The following is a 21169-nucleotide window of genomic DNA, read 5'->3' on the forward strand; positions in this document are numbered from 1 at the left end:
CCTCTTATTTGGTTGGAGTTTTCAAAGAAGAGAGACGGAAAAGTTGTATTCTCGTGGGAATATAATTTTCACGTTTCATGGAAAAGTCTTTCACATGAGAAATATAAAAAAGTTACTTTTCAATAATCGAAATATTTTTATTTTTTTTCAAAAATGCCCTTCAGCTATCAAATCAACGATTCTTATTTGATCCAAAGCATTAAAGACTTAGTTTTTATTAAGGGTTGATGCAGGACGGAGGTAGGGAAGAAGAGGAAGAGGAGAAGAGGAGAAGAGGAAGAAGAAAGAACATTAATGTTCATTCATCGTTCCTTAACTCTAAACAAATGCATGCCTCATACATATACAGGGCCACAAAATAACAAATAGGTCCCTACAAAGAAAACAATTCGGAAAAGGTCCTTAAATGGCAATATGTAAATTAATCCTACCCACATAAAATAAAAATAACATAAATCAATCCAGCCACAACGAAAGTGGCTGGACCGTCCTCCTACGACGACCGTGATCCCGTAAAATAATCAGTCCAATACTCGTATCCGCATCAACTCTCCCCAGGTAAGAAGAAGTCAACCTCAATGAATGACTCTGGTAGTACTCCAAGAGATCTGGTTCAATGCGCTGAAACTCCTCACGTGTAATCCATGTAGCATCAGACTCCTGGCGTCCTCGCCAGCGAACCAAGAAACGCTGAACACTCCCATCACTGGTAGAAATAGTCTGCTAATCTAAATGGCATCAATATGTTCTTTTTGTACTGGTGGTGAGGGTAGATGGTTGGAGATGGTATGGAATCAAGAATAGGAGTATCATCAAGCTCAAGGGATGGCTCAGTGAAAGGGTCAGTAGGAATGGACGGGGGACCCTTGTAAGCAACCAAATCCTCAATATTAAAAGTGGAGCTAATACCAAAATCAGAGGGAAGATCAAGAACATAGGCATTAGTGCCCACTCGTTGCAATATCCGAAAGGGCTCAAGCACTACGAGCCTGCAATTTCTTGACTGTTCCACATGGAAACCGCTCAGGCCGAATACGTATCATAACATAATCCCAGTTTGAAATTGTTTATCTCGCTTATGAGAATCAGCCTATAGCTTATATTGAGCATTACTCATATGAATGCGCTTGCTAATTTTCTGATGCCAGAGTATGAATGTGTTGTGCAAATGCATGTGCAGACTCAGAAATGCGAATATGTGGGGATATAGGTAGGAGATCTACAGGTTTGCGAGCTTATAACCATGGACGACCTCAAATGGACTCATCCTGATAGATCTATTGACTAACGAATTATATGTAAATTGGGCGACAGGCAGAATAGAATCCCAGTTACGATTGTGTTCCCCTACTAGACTTCGCAAAAGGTTACCTAGACTATGGTCGACAACTTTGGTTTGGCCATCGGTTTGAGGATGATAAGCAGTGGAGAATTTAAGTTTGGTGCCAACCAGATGCCACAAGGTTTTCCAAAAATAGCTCATGAAGCAGACATCCCTATCGGATACAATGGTTTTTGGTAAACCGTATAACTTAATAATCTCATCAAAGAAAATCTTGGCTACTCGAGAGGCATCAAGAAGTTTTGGAACAAGGGAGGAAGTGGGCCATTTTAGAAAATCGATCCACAACCACAAAAATAGAAATCATGTATCCGAAAGGTATGAGGAAGGCCGAGTACGAAGTCGATACTAACGTCAAGCCAAGGACGATCTGGGAACAGGTAAGGGGGTGTACAGGCCAGTTTTTATTTTTTGTGCTTAGCTAGTTGGCACGTGCGACACTATCCCACAATTTTAACAATGTCCCATTCTAAACTTGGCCAAAAAAATTGACAATCAACTTATTCTATGGTCTTATCATGCCCAAAATGTCCAGCGAGACCACCGGCATGCACTTCCCATATCAAGAAATCGTGTACGAAAGTTCGCGGAATACAAAGCTTAGAACAAGTACCCATCTTGAAGATAAACACCATCAATCAAAGGTCCTTGTCCATCAGCAAGGGCATTGTAGAGTTGACCAAAAATCAGGGTAGGACAAGTAATCGTGCTTAAGTCTGTCAAAACTAGTGATGGAAACAGACATAGCGGACAACAGAGTTACTCCTCGACTTAGCGCATCAGCAGCTTTGTTTGCTGCACCTGACATATGCTTAAGGACAAAAGTGTAATCCTAGAGGAATTGAACCCACTTAGCAAGTCGATGATTAAGTTTTTTCTGGAAATTAAGAAAACGAAGTGCCTTATGGTCAGAATTGAGAACAAATTCATTTGGAAGGAAGACAATCTCGCCAATACCGTAGGGCCTAGACTATTACATAAAATTCTTTGTCATAGATGGAATATCTCTGTCTAGCCTCATTCAGCTTTTCACTAAAATATGCTATAGGATGATGTTCTTGACTAAGCACACCACCTATACCTAAGCCAGATACATCACATTCGACCTCAAAAACTTTCGTAAAATCAGGGAGTCGCATAACTAGTGCTTCCGTCATTCTTTTCTTAATGTCACTAAATGCTTTAGCAGCAGTGCGTGTCCACTGAAAGTCACCTTATTTAAGGCAATCTGTGATAGGTGACATAAGTGTACTGAACCCCTTTATGAAACGACGGTAAAATATGGCCAGGCCGTGAAAACTACGGATGTCAGTAAAATTCTTAGGTTTAGGCCATTCAACAATTGCAGTGATTTTCACAGGATTAGCAGATAAGCCCTCAGAGGAGACTACATGCCCTAAGAAGTTTACGTGAGGAGAAAAAAAATGAACACTTCTTAAGGTTAGCATAAAGTCTCTTGTTGCGTAAAGTCGTACAAACTTGCCTTAAATGAATTAAATGTTGCCCCTTAGATTGGCTATAAATAAGGATATCATCCAAGTACACAACTAAAAATTTACCCATGAAAGGTCGTAGTACTTGAGTCATCACTCGCATAAAGGATACTAGGAGCGTTTGAGAGGCCAAAAGGCATTACCAGCCATTCATAGAGGCTATCTTTTGTCTTAGAGGCTGTCTTCCATTCATCTCCTGGACGAATCCGGATTTGATGGTAGCCACTTTTAAGTCAATCTTGGAGCAAATCGTGGCACCTTGCCATCATATCCAACATGTCGTCGAGCCGAGGAATAGAAAAACGGTACTTGACCGTGATTCTGTTAATGGCACCGAACTGTCTACACACATTCTCCAAGTTCCGTCTTTTTTGGAGTAAGAAAGGGCAGGTACGGCACAAAAACTTGGACTCTCCCGAATAAATTCCTTTTGTAGGAGCTCTCTAATTTGCCTTAGAGCTTTGCATGCTCAGAAGGGTTCATCCGATAATGGGGCAAGTTAGGAAGAGTAGCTTCCGGGATTAGATCATGGGCGTGCTGAAATATCACGCAAAGGGGCAAATGATCCGGACGATCCTCAGGTAAAACTTCTTTGAACTCCTCAAGGATAGCAAGGGCTTCAGCCGGGTAATGTGCCTTTGAAGATGTGGGTGAAGTTCTTTAACTAGCAGGGCAAAACACCCGGAGAGTCATTAAATACGTTCCTTTCAAATTCCGTGGGGCTAAGAATATGGAGTTCCTTCCCCTTTGATTTACTCTTGTTCGTACTCTTATCTAGTGTTTTGGGCCCGTAAAGGATTAAGCTTAATCTTTTTTGCCCTGAGAATACAAAAGAGCAAGAGTTAGTTCGACCGTAGATGGTGAACATCGAGGTCGAACAACCAAAGGTCCTTCCCTAATATTAGATGACCTACATCCATTGGAAGTATGTCACATCCAGACAGTGTCTTTATAAGAAAGGATTTAAATGGGTACAAGACACCTTTTCTTAATGTGACATGGATGACGTGTCGATCTAGGAGACCTTATATGGTTGAGTTGGGACAACAGGAGTTAGACCCAAGCGGAGACAATGCTGGAAGATATCGCATTAATGCAGCTCCGCTATCTATTGATAACTTTAACAATCTTTTCTTGCACTTAATGTAAGTGTGAAAATTGAGGTTCGTCTCCAGTCATCAGTCTCCTTAGGCTGGGTAATTGCACACCTTACTACACTCATAGTGGGGGTTGGTCAGATTCCGTGGGCAATTATCTGGGGAGTAGTTCGGATACAGCCTAAAGTGTGTGATTCTTTTTCAGATTCGTCTCCGACATCTTGAATATCCTCATAAACTAGGCGTCATAATTTTGTTCCCTCCAAAATATCTTATGTCATACCTCCCTGGTTCTTGTGTATCAATAACAAGGGTCTGATTTACACATTGGGAGGCAACATGACCAAAGCCCTGGCATTTAAAACACTGAATTTTTGAGTTTGTCTTTGAAGGTTCACCTAAAACTCCTTTGCCTTTAATATCTCGATTTTGGATAGGTGTAGAAGAAAAGGGTTTAGGTGGGACAGAACCGATTGGGGGTCTGGGTCCAGATGGTTGGGCATTAGTGGGAACCCGCCTGGTGTCAGGGCACCTAGAAAACATGGATTTGGAGAATTGCTCATAGTTTTGCACAATGTATAGGCTTGGTCTAAGGTGGCCACTTCACAAAGGATAAGTTCTTTCCTAAGCTCATCATTTAGGCCCCGTCGAAAACCGGCTCAGGAGCATACGTTCATCTTCAGCTACATTACTTCGCATCATAAATTAGTCAATTGAGCGATGTAATCCGTAGCTGTGCGGCTACCTTGTCTTAAATTGTTCCATCGATCTAGGAGGTCAGCTTGATAGCTTAATGGAAGGTATTTTTCTTTTAATTTTCTTTCATTTCGACCCCAATCTGTAATAGCAGGTTGATATCTCCAGCTAACAGTTGTTCAGTATTTTGCCAAAACAGTTTAGCTCGACCAAAAAGTTTCATTCCTAGCGAATCGGACTTTTTTTCTCCTCAGACAGATAGTACCCACTCAAAAAAATAGTCCATTTCGTGTAAACGCAATCTAAGAAGACTTTCGAATCAAGACGACCGTCAAAAGTGGGGAGCTTCAACCCTAATGCCTCGCATTACATCTTCATCAGGTCACGGGTCTCTGGGTTCTACATTATGTCGGTAACCTTCTATCAAACATTAGGAAAGGGACCCAGGTCCTCTAGGGGCGAGGGTAAGCATGAATGGTGTCCTGGAACAGACCTATTATCAAAGTTTGTCTGCCCAAATGGAGTCTTGTTGTTTTAGGATTTGTTCTATGGATGTCGTCCCTTCAAGACCGGTAAATAGGGGGTACTAGCTTTCTTGGGATTCAATAACCTTCTGAAGTGAAGCCTCAATTGAATCGAGTCGGGCAGTAACCTGGGTGGGACATTGTGGTTATGGTCATGAATTTCGGCATTGTTTGTTTGGACTTTGGGCATTGGTGTCGTGGATTAGCTTTTAATAGAGCTTCGATTTTGGAATCCATATCTAGGTGGGACTCCAGAATGAGACTGTACCCTACGTAGATGCATAAATTGAATGATTGATAATGTATGTTCCTACCAATTAGAAATGTTCTTAAGTAGACTAAATGCATGAAAATTGTCAAAAAGGTAGTATTTTTCTTCTTCTTCATTGTGTGCTGAATACAATCATATATAGATACAGAGCAAAGGAACCTATTCTAAGCCTATACATATCTTGCGGGCAAAAAAATAAGGACATCCCTTGAAGTATGGGGATTTACCATAAACAGATTTCTATACTTATCTCATTAAACAGCTTCACGCCCCAACACTCCCCCTCAAGTTGGTGCATAGATATCTCTTATGGCCCAACTTGTCAAGTGAGTTGTTAGAAGTTCCTAGCAGACATTGCTTTTTGTGAGTACATCAGCCAAACTAGTGCTTACTGATTTAACAAATGGAAGCTGAATAATCTTTCTTCTAGGTTCTGTTTGATGAAATTCCGATCCACTCAACGTGCCTTAGTGCGATCATGTTTGAACCAGATTGTGGGAGATAGCAATAGCCGCCTTGTTATCACAAAACAAGTTCATTTCGGAACTAGGAGCAAACACCGATCTCAGCTAGCAGCTTTTTCAAGCCAAAGGAGCTCACATATTCCCTTGACCATTCCCCGAAATTCAGCTTCAGCACTAGACAAGGAAATTACCTTTTGTTTCTTGCTCCTCCATGTAACCAGGTTGCCTCCCACAAAAGTAAAGTACCCAGCAGTAGATTTCCTGTCCGTTGATGTTCCCTACCCAGTCCGCATCTGTTGTAGCCAGCAACCTTCAAATGACCATTCTTTGAGAACATAAGCCTTTTCCAGGAGAGGACTTCAAATAACGAAGGATTCACATTACGGCGATCCATATGGTCTTTCAACTCGGGCAGTGCATGAACTGACTCACTACACTCACAGCATAAGCAATATCTGGCCGAGTAATGAGATAAATAGATGAGTTTACCCCACTAGCCGTTGATACCCTCTGTTTGTTCCGCTGGTATTTTGAATCTACATATTCCTCCAAGTTCTAGATTTTGGACAATGGAATATCAGCAGGCTTACACTCTAGTAATCCTAACCTCTGCCAGCAAGTCTAGTATAATTTCCTTTGGGAAAGAAATATGCCTTGTCTTGACCTTGCCACTTCAATGCCCAAAAAATATTTAAGACCTCCTAAGTTCTTCATCTCAAACTCAGTTGACAATTGCTCTTGAAGCCTGGATATTTCTTCTACATCAATCTCCTGTAATTATCATGTCGTCTACATAGACTATCGAGGGCTGTTATTTTTCCCAATCGATGTTTTAGGAAGAGGGGTGTGATCAGAATTGCTTTGTTGAAAACCCATATTTCCTCATTGCCACACTCACCTGCCAAACATGCTCGAGGTGATTGCTTTAGTCCATACAATGCTCGTTGTAACCTACATGCCGATCTTTGCCTCTGATGTAGCAGTATAGCCTGGTGGAATATCCATGTAAGTCTCCTCTTAAGATCCACCATGGAGGAAGGCATTTTTTACGTCAAGTTGGTGCAATGGCCAATCTAAGTTTGTTGCAAGAGATAACAAAACCTAACAGTTTTTAGTTTGGCTACAGGTGAGAAAATTTCCTGATAATCTATACCATTTTCTGTGTATAACCCTTTGGCTACCAACTCCGCTTGTATCGATCAATCACCCATCTGCTTTATATTAATGGAGAAAATCCACTTGCACCCTACTGTCTTCCTCCTTCAGCAGCAACACACTCAAAAACCATGTGTTACTTTTTCTGCAACGCCTCCAATTCTTCTTTTATAGCTTGAGCCCATTCGGATCCGATAAAGCTTCTTCAATACTACTCGGAATCTGACTGAAGGAGAGTGTATGTGAAAAAACCTTGAGAGGTTCTGATAATTTTGAGTAGACACATAATTGGCTATTGGATACTTGGATCGCCGTTCTTCTATGTCTAGGGAGTATCGAGTTGGAGGCTTGCCTCGATGTGTCTGAAAGGTAGAACATAACCCGCAGATGTATCTATAGCATTAGTTTGTAAAGGTGTGGTAGGAGAGCTTACCTCAGGAATATTCTCAGCAGGAGGGTCGTCGGGTACTAAAGAGTGAGGGGATTCATCAGATTCTGCATCTTCCAATGATTCAGGCACTGGTTCAGGTTCAGATCTAGGTACATGTTCAACCATGTCGTTGTCATCATTTGAATGTGCTGGATTTTCACCAATGTCTAACACTTCAACATTAGACCAATTCCGTTCTTCACTATAGATCTCCCCCTGAAGAGGGGAATTGGATACCGGTGAAGGGAAAAAATTTTAGATTCTAGGAAGGTGACATCCATGGTAATGTAGGTTCTTTAGCAATGGGATCGTAGCATCTATATCCCTTTTTGTGTACTCCATACCCCAAGAATAAACACCGGACAGCACATGGGTCCAACTTAGTTCGTTGATTTTATGGAGGTGAACAAAAGCAACACAACCAAAAATTCGGGGAGGAATCATCAAAACAGTAGGTAAGGAGACATATCAGAAAGCACCTATAATGGAGTCTGAAATGTAAGGCTTTGGTGGGCATACGGTTCAGTAGATACACGGTTGTGGCAACAGCATCATTCCAGTATCTATTTGGCACATGTGCGTTGATCAATAGAACACGGGCAGTTTCTAAGATATGCCTATTCTTCCTTTCAGCAGTACCATTCTGTTGTGGGGTTTGTGAACATGAGGTTTCATGGAGAATACCATGGCAGTTGAAGTATGTCTGGAATGGTTATTAACATATTCCCTTCCATTGTCAGAATGAAGGATCTTAATTTTTGCAGAAAATTGTGTCTGAACCATGGTATGAAATGATTGAAAATAGCAAATACTTCATCTTGTGTTTTAGGAAGGTAAAGCCATGTCATTCGTATGCAAATCATCAACAAAAATTACAAACCAACGATGACCGAAAGATGTCGTTACTTGGGGAAGGTCCCCAAACATCGGAATGTATTAAATCAAAAGGAATCATACTTTTATTCATGCTCATGGGATAAGAAGCCCTATGACTTTTGGCTAAAGATACAAGTATCACATTTAAAATCTACGTGTGTTACATTGGAAAATAACCCAGGGTAGTAAGTTGCTTCAAAATACCCCAAATGATGGATGCCCAAGTCGATGATGCCATAACCAAATCTATCTCTCCTTGTTACCAACCATGTGGTGCATGTGATTTGCTCGTCCCGAACTGAAGTCATCCACGTAGTATAACCCCCCCCCCCCCCCCCCCCCCCCCCCTTCCCCTAGTACACGCCCCAATTATCTCCTTGGTGAGAAGATCCTGAAGAAGGAAAAAAGTAGAATACATCAATACCACACAATTAAAGATCTGAAGTAACTTGACTTACAGACATCAGTCTATTTGAAAGAGAGGGTACAAGTAATGTATTAGATAATGAAAGGGAAGGAGATAAAGTCACTGTTCCAGCCCCTGTAACTGAATAAGTGACCCCATTGGCATTTGCAACACAGCTCCGTCTCGGCTGAGTTGTATTAGAGAAATCCTTGGAATCAAATGTCATATGGTCTGTAGCCCCAGAGTCGAGAATCCAGTCCTCATCATCATTGTGAGTAGAGATATAAAATGCCTTACTCAAAGTACCTGGATCATGTGAAGATTCGGCTTGAGGGATGAGGGGATAACGAAGTATCGTAGGTAACCACAGCAGCTCTCCCAGTGTGGTCATCATTAGCAATGGTTTCCCATTTTTTTTCGTGCTTTGAAGGTCATTCCACCAATCTGGATATCCATGTAGTTTGAAGCAGGTGTCACGGGTGTGGTTGGAGTTGCCGCAATGGGTACACTTCATGCCGTCAGATGGTGGTTTTGTTTTGGATGAGGAGTTGGATTTCCCGCTGCTCAGGGAAAGAGCTCCTAGTTTCGGTGGCATCTGGTGATGGCTTCCCTTGATCCCTTTGGAAGCCATAACTGCTTCCTGGAGTAGTATCTGCACCCGAGATCATCACGGTCTGCCTGACCTCTTCCCTACGGACAAATGCATAAGCCTGTTCCAGTGTAGGGAGTGGTTTAATTTGGAGCACATTCACTCCGAGTTTTATCCAATCTGTCATCTAGTCCATCAAGGAAGTATAAACTCGATCTTCCTGTAGAATGGAGTTGTATTTCTGTATGTCAATAGCACACTCCATGGGATTAGGACGACGAAAATTGATTTCTCACCACAACCCTTGAAGGTTGTTGTTAGAGGTGGGCAACGGGCCGTGCCGGGCCGGCCCGGCCCAGGCCCCCCGGGCCCAAAGACTAAACGGGCCGTGCCTGGCACGGCCCGTCCAGCACGGAAGGCCAGCCCGGCCCGGCCCCAGGCCCCTCTATTGGTGGCCGGGCCGGGCACGGCACGCCACGGGCCGTGCCAGGCACGGCCCGTAACGGGCGCAAACGGGCCGTGCCAGGCACGGCCCGCAAACGTCCTCCAAAACGGGCCGTGCCTGGCACGGCCCGTAACGGCTCCAGACGGGCCGTGCCAGGCACGGCCCGTCTGGAGAGGGGGGAGGAAATAGCCGTTTCCAACGGCTATTTTTCGTGAAAATGACCCTTTTACCCCTCCCAACAGTCCAATAACGGCTGAATTGAGGGGTATTTTGGGAAAAAAAAAATTTTGGGCTTCTATAAATAGCCCATTCCTCCCTCATTCTCACCACACCAAACCTCTCATTCTCTCCTTCTCTACTGCTATTATTTCTCTCTTCTCAAGTGCTCTTCTAGCAATTTAATTTTTAGTTTGTTCAAGTGCTACACAAGAGGAGGTTCCTGTTGAGAAGAGGAAGGTCGCTTCTGTTGAGAGCACAAGAGGAAGCTCGGAATCTCGGCTCTGCCTCTGCCCTCCGACCCTCTACTCAATTCCTCCTTGCGGTTAGTTTTTATTTTTTGAATTAAATCATAGATATGTCATCTTTTGAGGAAAGTCAGTTTTGGCATTCCTGTTTCTGAGGGAGAAGAAACTAATCCCCAACCCCTGTTCCTAGTTCCTCTAGAACTGGTGAACCGAGTGAAGGTCAAACCTCTTCTCGTAAGAGGACTAGTACTGTATGGAATGAATTTGATAGAGTTATGGTTGAGAGAGTCTGGAAAGCTAAATGGTAAAAAATGTGCCAAACTTTATAGTTGTAGTAGTAGTGGGGAACAGGGCATTTAAAAAGACATCAAGAGAGTCATAGGATGCATGATTCTCATGCTCAAACTCAAAGTACCCTTAATATACAAGGGGGATTACTTGTAGGTAATTTTGCATATAATCATGAAAATCAAAGAAAAGCACTTGTAAAATGGGATAGTTAAGGATGAATTACCTTTAGTTTATGTGAATCTTTTAATTTTGAAGAATATGTTCAATTAAACCTACAACCTGCTTACAAAAGAACTAGTAGGCGTACATTTAGAAGAGTAGCTATGACCAATTTTTTAGCAATGAAACAAAATTTAATTGAAAACACTTTCTACTTTAAATGTAAAAATTTCATTAACTTCTGATATTTGTTCAGCATCTGTAGGTAGTAATTGTTTTATTGCCATTACTGCGCATTATATTGATAATGATTGGCAATTAAATAAACGTATTCTTTCTTTTCGTGCTTTTGATTTTTCACATTCTGGGCAACAAATTTCAAATATAATTTATCAAACTGCATGTTCATATAATATTAATGATAAAATTATGTCTATTACTTTTGATAATGCATCTAATAATAATTCTGCTGTTGTATTATTAAAAGACTCATTGCATCCCATATTAGATGGAAATTTACTGCATATTAGATGTGCATGTCATATCTTAAATCTTTCTGTTCAAACTGGCATGGGCATGATTCAAGATGTGATTTCAAAAATTAGAAATGCAGTTTCTTTTATTCATGCTTCTAGATCAAGACTTCAAGAATTTAAGGAATTATGCATAAATCATGGTAAACGTTTTAAAAAATTTAAACTTGATGTAATTACTCGTTGGAACTCCACATATAGCATGATACATGATGCATACCCATATAAAAATTTATTAAGTGCATATATTAATGATCGTGGATTAGGATTTACATTGACTGAAACTGATTGGAATAAAGGAAAAATTTTGGAAGATTTTTTGCTTAGTTTTTATAATGCTACCAATGTTCTTTCTGGTATTTATTACCCTACTTCATGTTCATTTTTACAACAAGCATATATAATTAGTCAAAAATTTGCAGAACATAGATATGATGATGTTTTAATGCCTATTATTGACCTAATGGAATCTAAATGGAATGAGTATTGGGACAGGATATGTCCTATGCCATAACTTAGCTGCTGTATTTGATCCTAGAGTTAAATTAAATGGCGTGCTAATTTTACTTGATGCATACTCTGAAAATATGAATCAAGATGCTGAATCTGCTAAAGATGAGGTAAAAAAACTTCTTTATGATATTTATGCTATATATGATGAAAAATTCGTGGATCTAGAACACAAATACAAACCTCTATTTCTCCTTCTAGTAGTTCTCGTTCGTCATCTATTTTTTCATTCATTGCACAGAGAAGACACACACATGCTTCAAGTTCCTCTTCATCTTCTTCATCTTTAAGTAGTGAACTAGAATTTTATTTACGAAATGATCTTCATTCTGCATATGATGAAAATCAAATAGAGAATCTAGATGTATTATCTTGGTGGAAGAGTGTTAGAAATCAATATCCTGTTATGTCTGCAATTGCACGCGATATTTTAGCTGTGCCGATGTCCACGGTAGCATCGGAATCCGCTTTTAGTGCAGGTCGGCGTGTTCTTGACGAAAAGAGAAGTAGGATGACGGGCGAAACGGTGGAGATGCTTCTCTGCTTCAAGGATTGGCTGGATGCTGAGGCAAGACTTCAAGATAAAGGTGGACATAATACAACATTCTCTGATGATGATGATACAAACACTACTGAAGACTGAAGACTGAAGAGTGAATACTGATTCACTGAATCACTGATGATTAGTAAGATTTTCTTAATTTTTTATAATTGTACATTTTTATTGTATTCTGGAGGTCAAACCAAGGTCCAAACCTCGGCCCTTTCTTAGTTTCTTATTGTATTCTAGAGGTCAGACCAAGGTCCAAACCTCCCTTCATGTACCATTTTGATTTAAATTAATAAACTGGTAGGGGTCTATGCCAAACCCCCCACCATTAAGGTGGCTTTATATTCATAAATCATTAAATTCTTAAGTGTTCAATATTTATTAATTTATTAAAAAAATTTATGAAGCATTAATTTTTATCGGGCCGAGCCGGGCCCAGGCCCGGACCGTGCCAGGCCCGCGTGCCAGCCCGGCCCAGGCCCTTATGGGCCGTGCCGTGCTTGGCCCGCGGGCCTAGACCGGGCCGTGCCGGCCCAGGCCCGAAGCGGGCCGTGCCAGGCACGGCCCGCTGGCCAGGACCCTCTAGCCCAGCACGGCCCTCTCTGGCACGGCCCGGCACTGTAGCTGGCGGGCCGTGCCAGGCACGGCCCGCTTCGTGCCGTGCCGTGCCGGGCCGTGGGCGGCCCGGCCCAGTGCCCATCTCTAGTTGTTGTGGTATTTTTCAATGGATCCACCCGCCTGCTTCATACGAGTAACACGACGTCGGAGATCATAGACTTGAGACGTGTCTGTCCCATCAAAATAAGTTTGTAGCAGCAGAATCCCAAACCTGTTTTGCAGGTGGGAATCGGATAAAATTGGCAATCAAGGAAGGGTCCATCGAATTGATCAACCATCCCTTGACAATGGCGTTTTCGGTGCGCCATCTCCTGAATAAAGGATCGGTTTCTGGAGGCTGAGGAGAATCTCCATTGATATATCCCAGCTGGTCCTTTGCCAGAGATATACATCTCGACAACCTGGGACCATAAGGCATAGTTGGATCCTTCCAACTTGATACCGATCGGAGTAGTTGAAGAATCGGCAAGCAGAGGTTGAGGGGAGGTCTGGGCTCTAGTCAAGACCTCCGTCATTCTTGTAGTCAGATTGTTAAGGGATGGAATCGGTCTGGGAATTGGTTTGAGGAATGAGAGGTTGTGTTAGGTCTCTAGATTCCGCCATGGAGTCTATCGGGTCTGGTTTTTTTTTCTGGTCACACAGTGGTTTGAGCAGAGGTCCTAGGGACGTGCTCTGATACCATGTCAAAAGGTAGTATTTTTCTTCTTCTTCATTGTGTGCTGAATACAATCATATATAGATACAGAGCAAAGGAACCTATTCTAGCCTATACATATCTTGCGGCAAAAAATAAGGACATCCCTTGAAGTATGGGATTTACATAAACAGATTTCTATACTTATCTCATTTAGATAGCTCACGCCAACAAAATAATTCGAAATTGCAAAGTATATGCCCAATATAATCTAAAACTATTCTCTAGCAAATAAATATTGCAAACTGAAAATTACTATGAAGTCGCAGGCCAACAAGTAGTGCAGTCAAGTAGTACTAAGTTCTCGGACTATGCACGGTGTCACGGAGCCACGTAGGTCTTCCAGATATGATCTAGCTCTACAGTTAATATTAAAGAAGTGCCACTACTAGGGTTTCTGTTTGTCTTGTGAACGTGTGTGGTCGCGTATATTTTGGATTTGTAGAACGTATTACCACGCACAAATTAAGAAAATTAATGCCAAATTAAATGAACAAATTGAATCTGCAGGAAAGGAGAAAATAGAGCTGACCTGGTCTGGAGAGAGACTTCTGCACGCGGAAGATGATCAGGCTGAAACACGACTGGGAGGGTGGTCTACGGTGTCATAGGGACGTCACTATGACAGCTTCCTTGGAGGTGGTCGGAGCAGCTGATGGCCGGCTGCGGTTGGAACGGTTTGTGGTGGGGGCTATCAGAGATGACAGTGGTGGCGCGGCAGCCGACGGCGGCAATTACAAGCGGCGGCACGGCGGCGACTAGCAGCGGCGGCGACGGCAAGGAAGAGCGGGGGCGGCGGTGCGGCACAGTGGTGCAGTTAGCAGACGTGGCAGCGGCGGTGGGGAACGAGCGGGGGCGCTGATAGCAGTGGAAGGTAGGGGATTGGCGGTGGTGGGAGGGGCGTGGTAAGTGGTGGGGACACGGAAGGGCCGGCGAGTGTCCGACGGGAGTAGCAACAACTGCGGCAGAGGGGAGAGGCGGGCGGCGCGGTGGTACGAAGGAAAAAAAAAAAAGAAAAATCTGGTGGTGGTGGAAGGAAGTGGTAACGGCCGAGCGGGGACGGCGTGGGATGGCGGAAGCGGTGATCGGAGATACCGAAGAAGAGAGGTAGTCGGGGAAATAAGGAAGGAAAAGAAGGAAATCTTCCGCACGTGCGTGACTTACGCGTCACGTGCGGCAATTTCAAATTTTGATTTTTTTTTTAAATAACTCAAGTGGAGTCGGGGTTATCGGGTTAATAGACCCAACCCACTAAGACAGTCTGATCCGCAAGAATTTTTTTTTTTTTTTTTGAATTAGTTCGGGCTAATGGATGATGGCTAACGGGTTTAGACCTTACCCGCACTGTAGACCATCTTCCCCCTTCGACGATTCCGACGGCTCACGCCTGATTTCGCGGCGGTGGTTGCGGGGAGGCGTTGTGCCGGCGTCGAGTGGGGCGGCGGTGTCCTTCTCCTGGATCCGGCCACGGATGGTGGCAGCAAGATGCGGCCGAAGCTTCCAGGGAGGCACGGTGGTGTCCAATGGCGAATCGGCGGCGCAGCGAAACAGCGGCGGTGGTTGGTGCTTGCACAGTGACGGCTGGAGGAGAAAACGACGAGGAGGCCGGCTTATTTGCCTCCCGGGCCGCTGTGGGGGTACCCGGCGATGGGGTTTTCCTTCTCTGTGTGAGATCCGAGAGAGAGGGAAGGGAGACAGCGGTGGAGGCAGCGGCGGTGGGGAATAAAGGCGGCGACAGTGTCTTGCGAAGGAGACCGGTGGACTGGCACTGCGGTAGGAAGCGACCGACGGGAGGGCTTTGCCCCTTTTTCTTCACGGGGGGTGACATGATGGAGAGGGAAGAGAACAAAGAAGAAAGGGAACGACCCTTCTTCTTCGGAATGCATGCCATGCAACGATCTTTCGTGCGTTCTGGCATTTGCGGTGCAAATACTCCAGCAAAATGCAGATGAGGAAAAGGCTGAAAAGGAATCGGCGGGGGTCCGTTCATAAACTGAATCCCTTGACTTCAGCTACAGAGGCAAAGTCGGGCCTGCTCTGATACCAAAGCTGATGCAGGACGGAGGTAGGAAAGAAGAGGCAGATGGAAAGAGGAGAAGAGGAGAAGAGAGAAGAGGAAGAAGAAAGAAGATTAATGTTCATTCATCGTTCCTTAACTCTAAGCAAATGCATGCCCCATACATATACAGGGCCACAAAATAACAAATAGGTCCCTATGAAGAAAACAATTCGGAAAAGGTCCTTAAATGGCAATATGCAAATTAATCCTACCCACATAAAATAAAAATAACATAAATCAATCCAGCCACAACGAAAGTGGCTGGACCGTCCTTCTGCGACGACCGTGATCCTGCAAAATAATCAGTCCAGTACTCGTGTCCGCACCAAGGATATAATAAGAATTACACATAACTTTCTTAGGAAAGTGGATGGTCAACCAAATATAAGCACTCTAAAAATCTGTCACTTTTTCATGGTCCACCAAACATGCCAAAAATAATTTTTCAGGCATCCTTTTCTCAGGAATCTGCTTCTCAGAAATGATATTCTTATGAAAAAAAATGCTTTTCATGAACCAAACGAGTCCGAAGTATATTTCCAACCAACGTCCAGTGGGGAAAATGAGCGGTCCTAATTACTCCACTCAGTATTCATGCAGCACAACTACCAGAGAATCCAAGTACATTACCAGAGAATCCAGTTCGTTTCTAAATGGGAGCAAAGCAACCTTACGAAGTGCTTGCTTCCTTGCATGGGCCTTCTCTTTCGAGCAAAGTGCGCATCGCATTGCAGCCACATTGGTTGAATGATAAGAATACCATTTCAATCATATTGGCTGGAAAAGGAGCATACACACTCCCAATCAACACAACATACTCCCCATCATCATGCAACGAACCATGTTCACTACATACGTTGCAACGCCGATCAGACCGTTTCACCGGAGGCAGCTGGTGCAACTTTCATGCAACCATTCCGTGTCGAATCTAATCCAGTTTTGGATGATAAGTACATTACTAAAGAATGTTCCAAAAGCAACCAAATTGACCATAGTTAGCGATTTGCGCAAGGAGAATCAAAGGTAAAAATAGATAGGATCATATTCTTTCAAATCTATTTTTTATCCAAAATCATTCGAATGTGAATAAAAATTAGAACATCTGAATAATATTCATATTCGTAACCATATCCATAAAAAAAAATAGATATAGATATACGAATATGGATATAGATAGGCAACTATCTTATCCTTATCCGAATAACCGATTTTATTTGTAATGATATTCAATTATATATAGCATTTGTAAACTTTTAAGAAAAATATATATCCAAAATAATATATTACTTATTTGATTTTACCATCCATTCAATAATATTTTTAATTATAATAATTATAAAATTTAATTATCTGATTTATATTTATATTTATATCCATACTTTCATTATTTAATTTATATCAATATCCGTTTGAAATAAATATAAATATATATTTTACATCCGGTTAATATTAATTTTTGTATCTGCATTTATCAAATAAAATAAATATAAATATAGATAATATTAGTATCTAATCAGATTTTAACTTAAGAGAATATTAGAAACAGGAAGATTTAGATAACCAGTAAGAAGATTAAATTATTTGCTAACTCTTTTCCTCCACCCCAAGGAAAGGTCCCGGAAAGTTTAATTAGAGGACAGATTTTTTTTTTTTTTTTCCGCTGAAAACGGGCATTGCCGTTCAAAACCTTTAAAAAACCTGCCCCCCAAACCGAAATCCCCCTCCTTCCACGGTTCGGGGAATTCCGATTGCCTTATTGCCAAGATCAAATTTTTACCCTTCTTCTCTCCTGGAGATGGAGGAGAAAGCTGCCAGATCGACGGCGGAGATCGGGTTCGTGATCGAGGTGGACGCGGCGGCGGCGATGATGAAGGAATGGGGGGTCGCCACCGCGCCGGAGCTGCTGGTGGCGCTGGTCCCATCCGCCCTGAGGATGGCTCGGCCGCCCATCTCGAACTTCCCCGTGGGGGCCGTCGGACTGGGGGAGAGCGGCCGGATTTACGTCGGGGTGAACATGGAGTTCCCCGGGCTGCCGCTCCACCACTCCATCCACGCCGAGCAGTTCCTGGTCACCAACGCCGCCGTCCACGGCGAGACCGGGATCCGGTGCATCGCCGTCTCCTCCGCCCCATGCGGCCACTGCCGCCAGTTCCTCCAGGAGCTCCGCCGGGCGGCGGATATCCAGATCCTCGTCACGTCCGACGGCCCTGGTTCCGCCTTCCTCCCCCTCTCCTCCTTCCTCCCCCGCCCCTTCGGCCCCCCCGATCTCCTCCACAAGGACCATCCCCTCCTTCTCGAGCCCCACGACAACAAGATCGCCCTTCTAGACGACGACGAGGATGCCAAGGCCCCCGCCGGCGGGGGGATCTGTAACGGGATCGGGGGAGATTTGGAGGAGCGGCTGAGGGCGGCGGCGGAGGGAGCGGCGAGGGCGTCGCACGCGCCCTACAGCAAGTGCCCGGCGGGGTTCGCGGTGGCGGACGGGGAGGGGAGGGTGTACGCGGGGTCGTACGAGGAGTCGGCGGCGTACAACCCGAGCCTGGGGCCGGTACAGGCGGCGGCGGTGGCGTACGTGGCGGCGGGCTGCGGCGGTGGGGGAGCAGGGAAGGGGTACGGGTTCGTGGCGGCGGCGCTGGCGGAGGCGGAGGGGGTGCCGGTGTCGCACGAAGCGACGGCAAGGGTCTTCCTGGCGGTGGTGGCGCCGCGGGCCCACCTCAAGGTCTACCGGTTCCACTCCTCCGCCGCCACCTAGACAGCGGTTACTCGACGCCGGGTCCGTTTCCCTCCGGAGAAACGGACGGAAAATGGACAGCTGTGATCAACTGAATTATAATCAAGCGGTTCCAGATGTTCCGCTGTTCCATCGATATCAATAAAATCTGGGCTTAATCTCTCTCTATCTCTTAACCAAACAAAAAAAGTCTCTATCACTATTACATGCCACAATATTCCTTAATTAAGATGGATTAGCAGAGTAACTATTTCCTGCTTTTGGGAGCATTACTGTTTATATTTTTGTCCGCTTACAGCCTATCACGAATATAAAAAATGTTCCAATGGCTGACATGGTTAGGTAAGAATATATCTACATCTGTGGATTGAAATCTAATTTATTAACAAAACTAATGTGAAGACTGAGATAATGACAATTATTCATAGATGTACACAGTTCAAGTGGGAACCTATTTTATTAGTCAGTTAAAAATATAAGATGTTTGGTGTCCATATTTAGAAGAGCGGTGACAAAGAGTTGCATGATTTTTCTTTTAGATGGAGGATCATTACATGGCAAAAATAATGATTAAGATGTTTGGATCTTTGAATGCCGATTGGTGAAATGCGGATTATATAAGAACGCAACCAAGCCACTGAGTTACTAGTAGGCAGATTCCACCAAATTCGTTTGGCTTTATAGATTATGCACCGGTGTTGGTATTGAAAGGTACCTTAAGATCAGCTTAAGACATCATAGGTGAGAAAAATTTGTCCAATAACCTTTAATGATACTCGCATATCTCTATGATAGTCTTTTACTTCATCAAAGGAGCATGCGAAATGCGCCGATCTAAAGCTCCGTAAAAAAATATAAAATAATACTGTGAAAAGAGAGATGATGTACCTTTTATGGGGCAGAAATCTTGGTTGGGATGCTGCTTTGAATGATATCATTTTCCAATGTGATATCCTTATTTTTCGGTTAATGCACGTGGAATGTGTGAAATAAATGGGATATTGGTGCATGTAGTTCACGGCCATGGAGCCGATCTCTTCCATCAGTTAGAGAGATACAATCGTTAGAGATTCAAGATTTTTGGTTGGACTGATTCAAATGATTGAAAGAGGAAAGACCGATTCATAGAGATTAGACGACTGTCTTACCAGATGAGCTTCTTTGCTCGATTTGTCTAAAGCATTTGACTTCACCATGTGCATTACGATGTGCCAAAATTTTGATAGGGTTGTGATCAAAGTGCATGAAAGCTCGCCGCACCCGTCTCTGGTACTTTTTTTTTTTTTTTGTTAAAGTAGATGTATCATACAATACGTGTACGAATACATCCAATAAAGTCAGAATAAATGATCTAACCCGAAAGAAATGGGACATAAGATAAATTGATGACAGTAAGGAAGTTTGGCTTGTCCTGAAGGTGGTATTGCGTTTTAAATAGCACAAGAACACTTATAACATCTCTCTAAGTTGGTTTTTCCCTATTAATTTATTTGACTGATCACTTGCATCCTTTTCCATCTAATTCACCAAATCTGGCCTGTCCTTTTGCCATCTAACTAAATTGGTCAGCTATGTGATTTTTTATGGCTCCATCAGTTTCAATTTTTCAGTTTGAGTCAAAACCAACTACGGCACAGACCAAGGTTTCCTGTTCATATAACCATGCAAATATATATAATTTCCATGTTGGATGCTGAAGCCTACCAAAGCTTGGTTGCCAGCTAGATTGTATGCTCTTGTATCCATCCTAAAGTTTCTTTTCTGCCCCCCTCTAAAGCATCATGATATCAATAAAATTTGGCCTCATCCGGCCCAAAAATGTGCATTGAGATGGGTAGGGCTTAAGGTTTAAAATTCCGGCTGGTTTCCCACCTAGTTCAGCTAGAGCTGTTAACGAGCCAAGTCGAGCCCGAGCCTGGGAGAGCTCGGCTCGGCTAGTTTCACAGAAGCTCGGGCTCGGGCTCGGTAACGAGCTCTATATTGGGCTCGAGCTCGGGCTTGCTTGGCAAAGCAAAGGCTCGGGCTTGAGCTCGTAAAGCTCGTTTCAATTACGAGCTCCAGAATGAGCACAAGCTCGGGCTCGTAATCGGGCTCGAGCTCGATAACAAGCTATTTTTCTCTATATAGTTAGATTTTTATGAATTATGATGCTGAAATAAGATTTTTCAGTGGGAGACTAGAGCTCGTTTGGGCTCGTGAGCTGCTCGGGCTCGGGCTCGGGTGTAAACGAGCCTTATATTGGGCTCGGGCTCGGGCTCGTTTGACTAACGAGCTGAGCCCGAGCCGAGGCCGAGCAGCTCGGCCTCATTAACAGTCCTAAGTTCAGCTCATTCACAATCCTCTCTAAAGTGGGCAATGCTGGAAAAGTAGAAAAAAAAAGTTCAAGTCAGTGTGGTTTAGGCATATTTGGCTATGATTTCATGCGTTACTAGTGTCATTTAGTACAGTAAATATTGGTCCATTTGTAACATAGCTGTGTGATTTTTTTGTCCAGAAAAAAAAAACCCATGGCTGTCTGATTTGACCCTAACCTTCGGTTTATCCGACACAATTTGTAATAATTTCTTGTAACTTGGGTATTTGATGGAATTTGTCGTAAAGAATACATATGAGAATCAAGGTTTTCATCTCATCTAAGATCTCAATTTGCTTGGCTTCCCTCCAATATAATTGATTTATATTCAGCTCTTAATATTTTGGTTCATACAATCGATAATCGTTACTGCCTCAAATAGATTTTAAATTACTCAACGCGGGTTCCATGTGAGATTC

At 43.3% G+C, this 21169-nt stretch overlaps 1 protein-coding gene across 1 annotated transcript; it reads left to right on the forward strand.

Annotated features, from left to right (window-relative positions):
* Positions 1–17295: 17295 nt before the first annotated feature.
* On the forward strand, positions 17296–18565 carry LOC103712832 (cytidine deaminase 1-like). Its single transcript, XM_008799472.4, has one exon. The coding sequence runs from the start codon at positions 17462–17464 to the stop codon at positions 18416–18418; it is 957 nt and encodes a 318-aa protein (XP_008797694.1). The 5' UTR covers positions 17296–17461; the 3' UTR covers positions 18419–18565.
* Positions 18566–21169: the final 2604 nt, after the last annotated feature.

The sequence above is a fragment of the Phoenix dactylifera genome, chromosome 4 (genome assembly GCF_009389715.1).
Source record: "Phoenix dactylifera cultivar Barhee BC4 chromosome 4, palm_55x_up_171113_PBpolish2nd_filt_p, whole genome shotgun sequence".
NCBI lineage: Eukaryota > Viridiplantae > Streptophyta > Magnoliopsida > Arecales > Arecaceae > Phoenix > Phoenix dactylifera.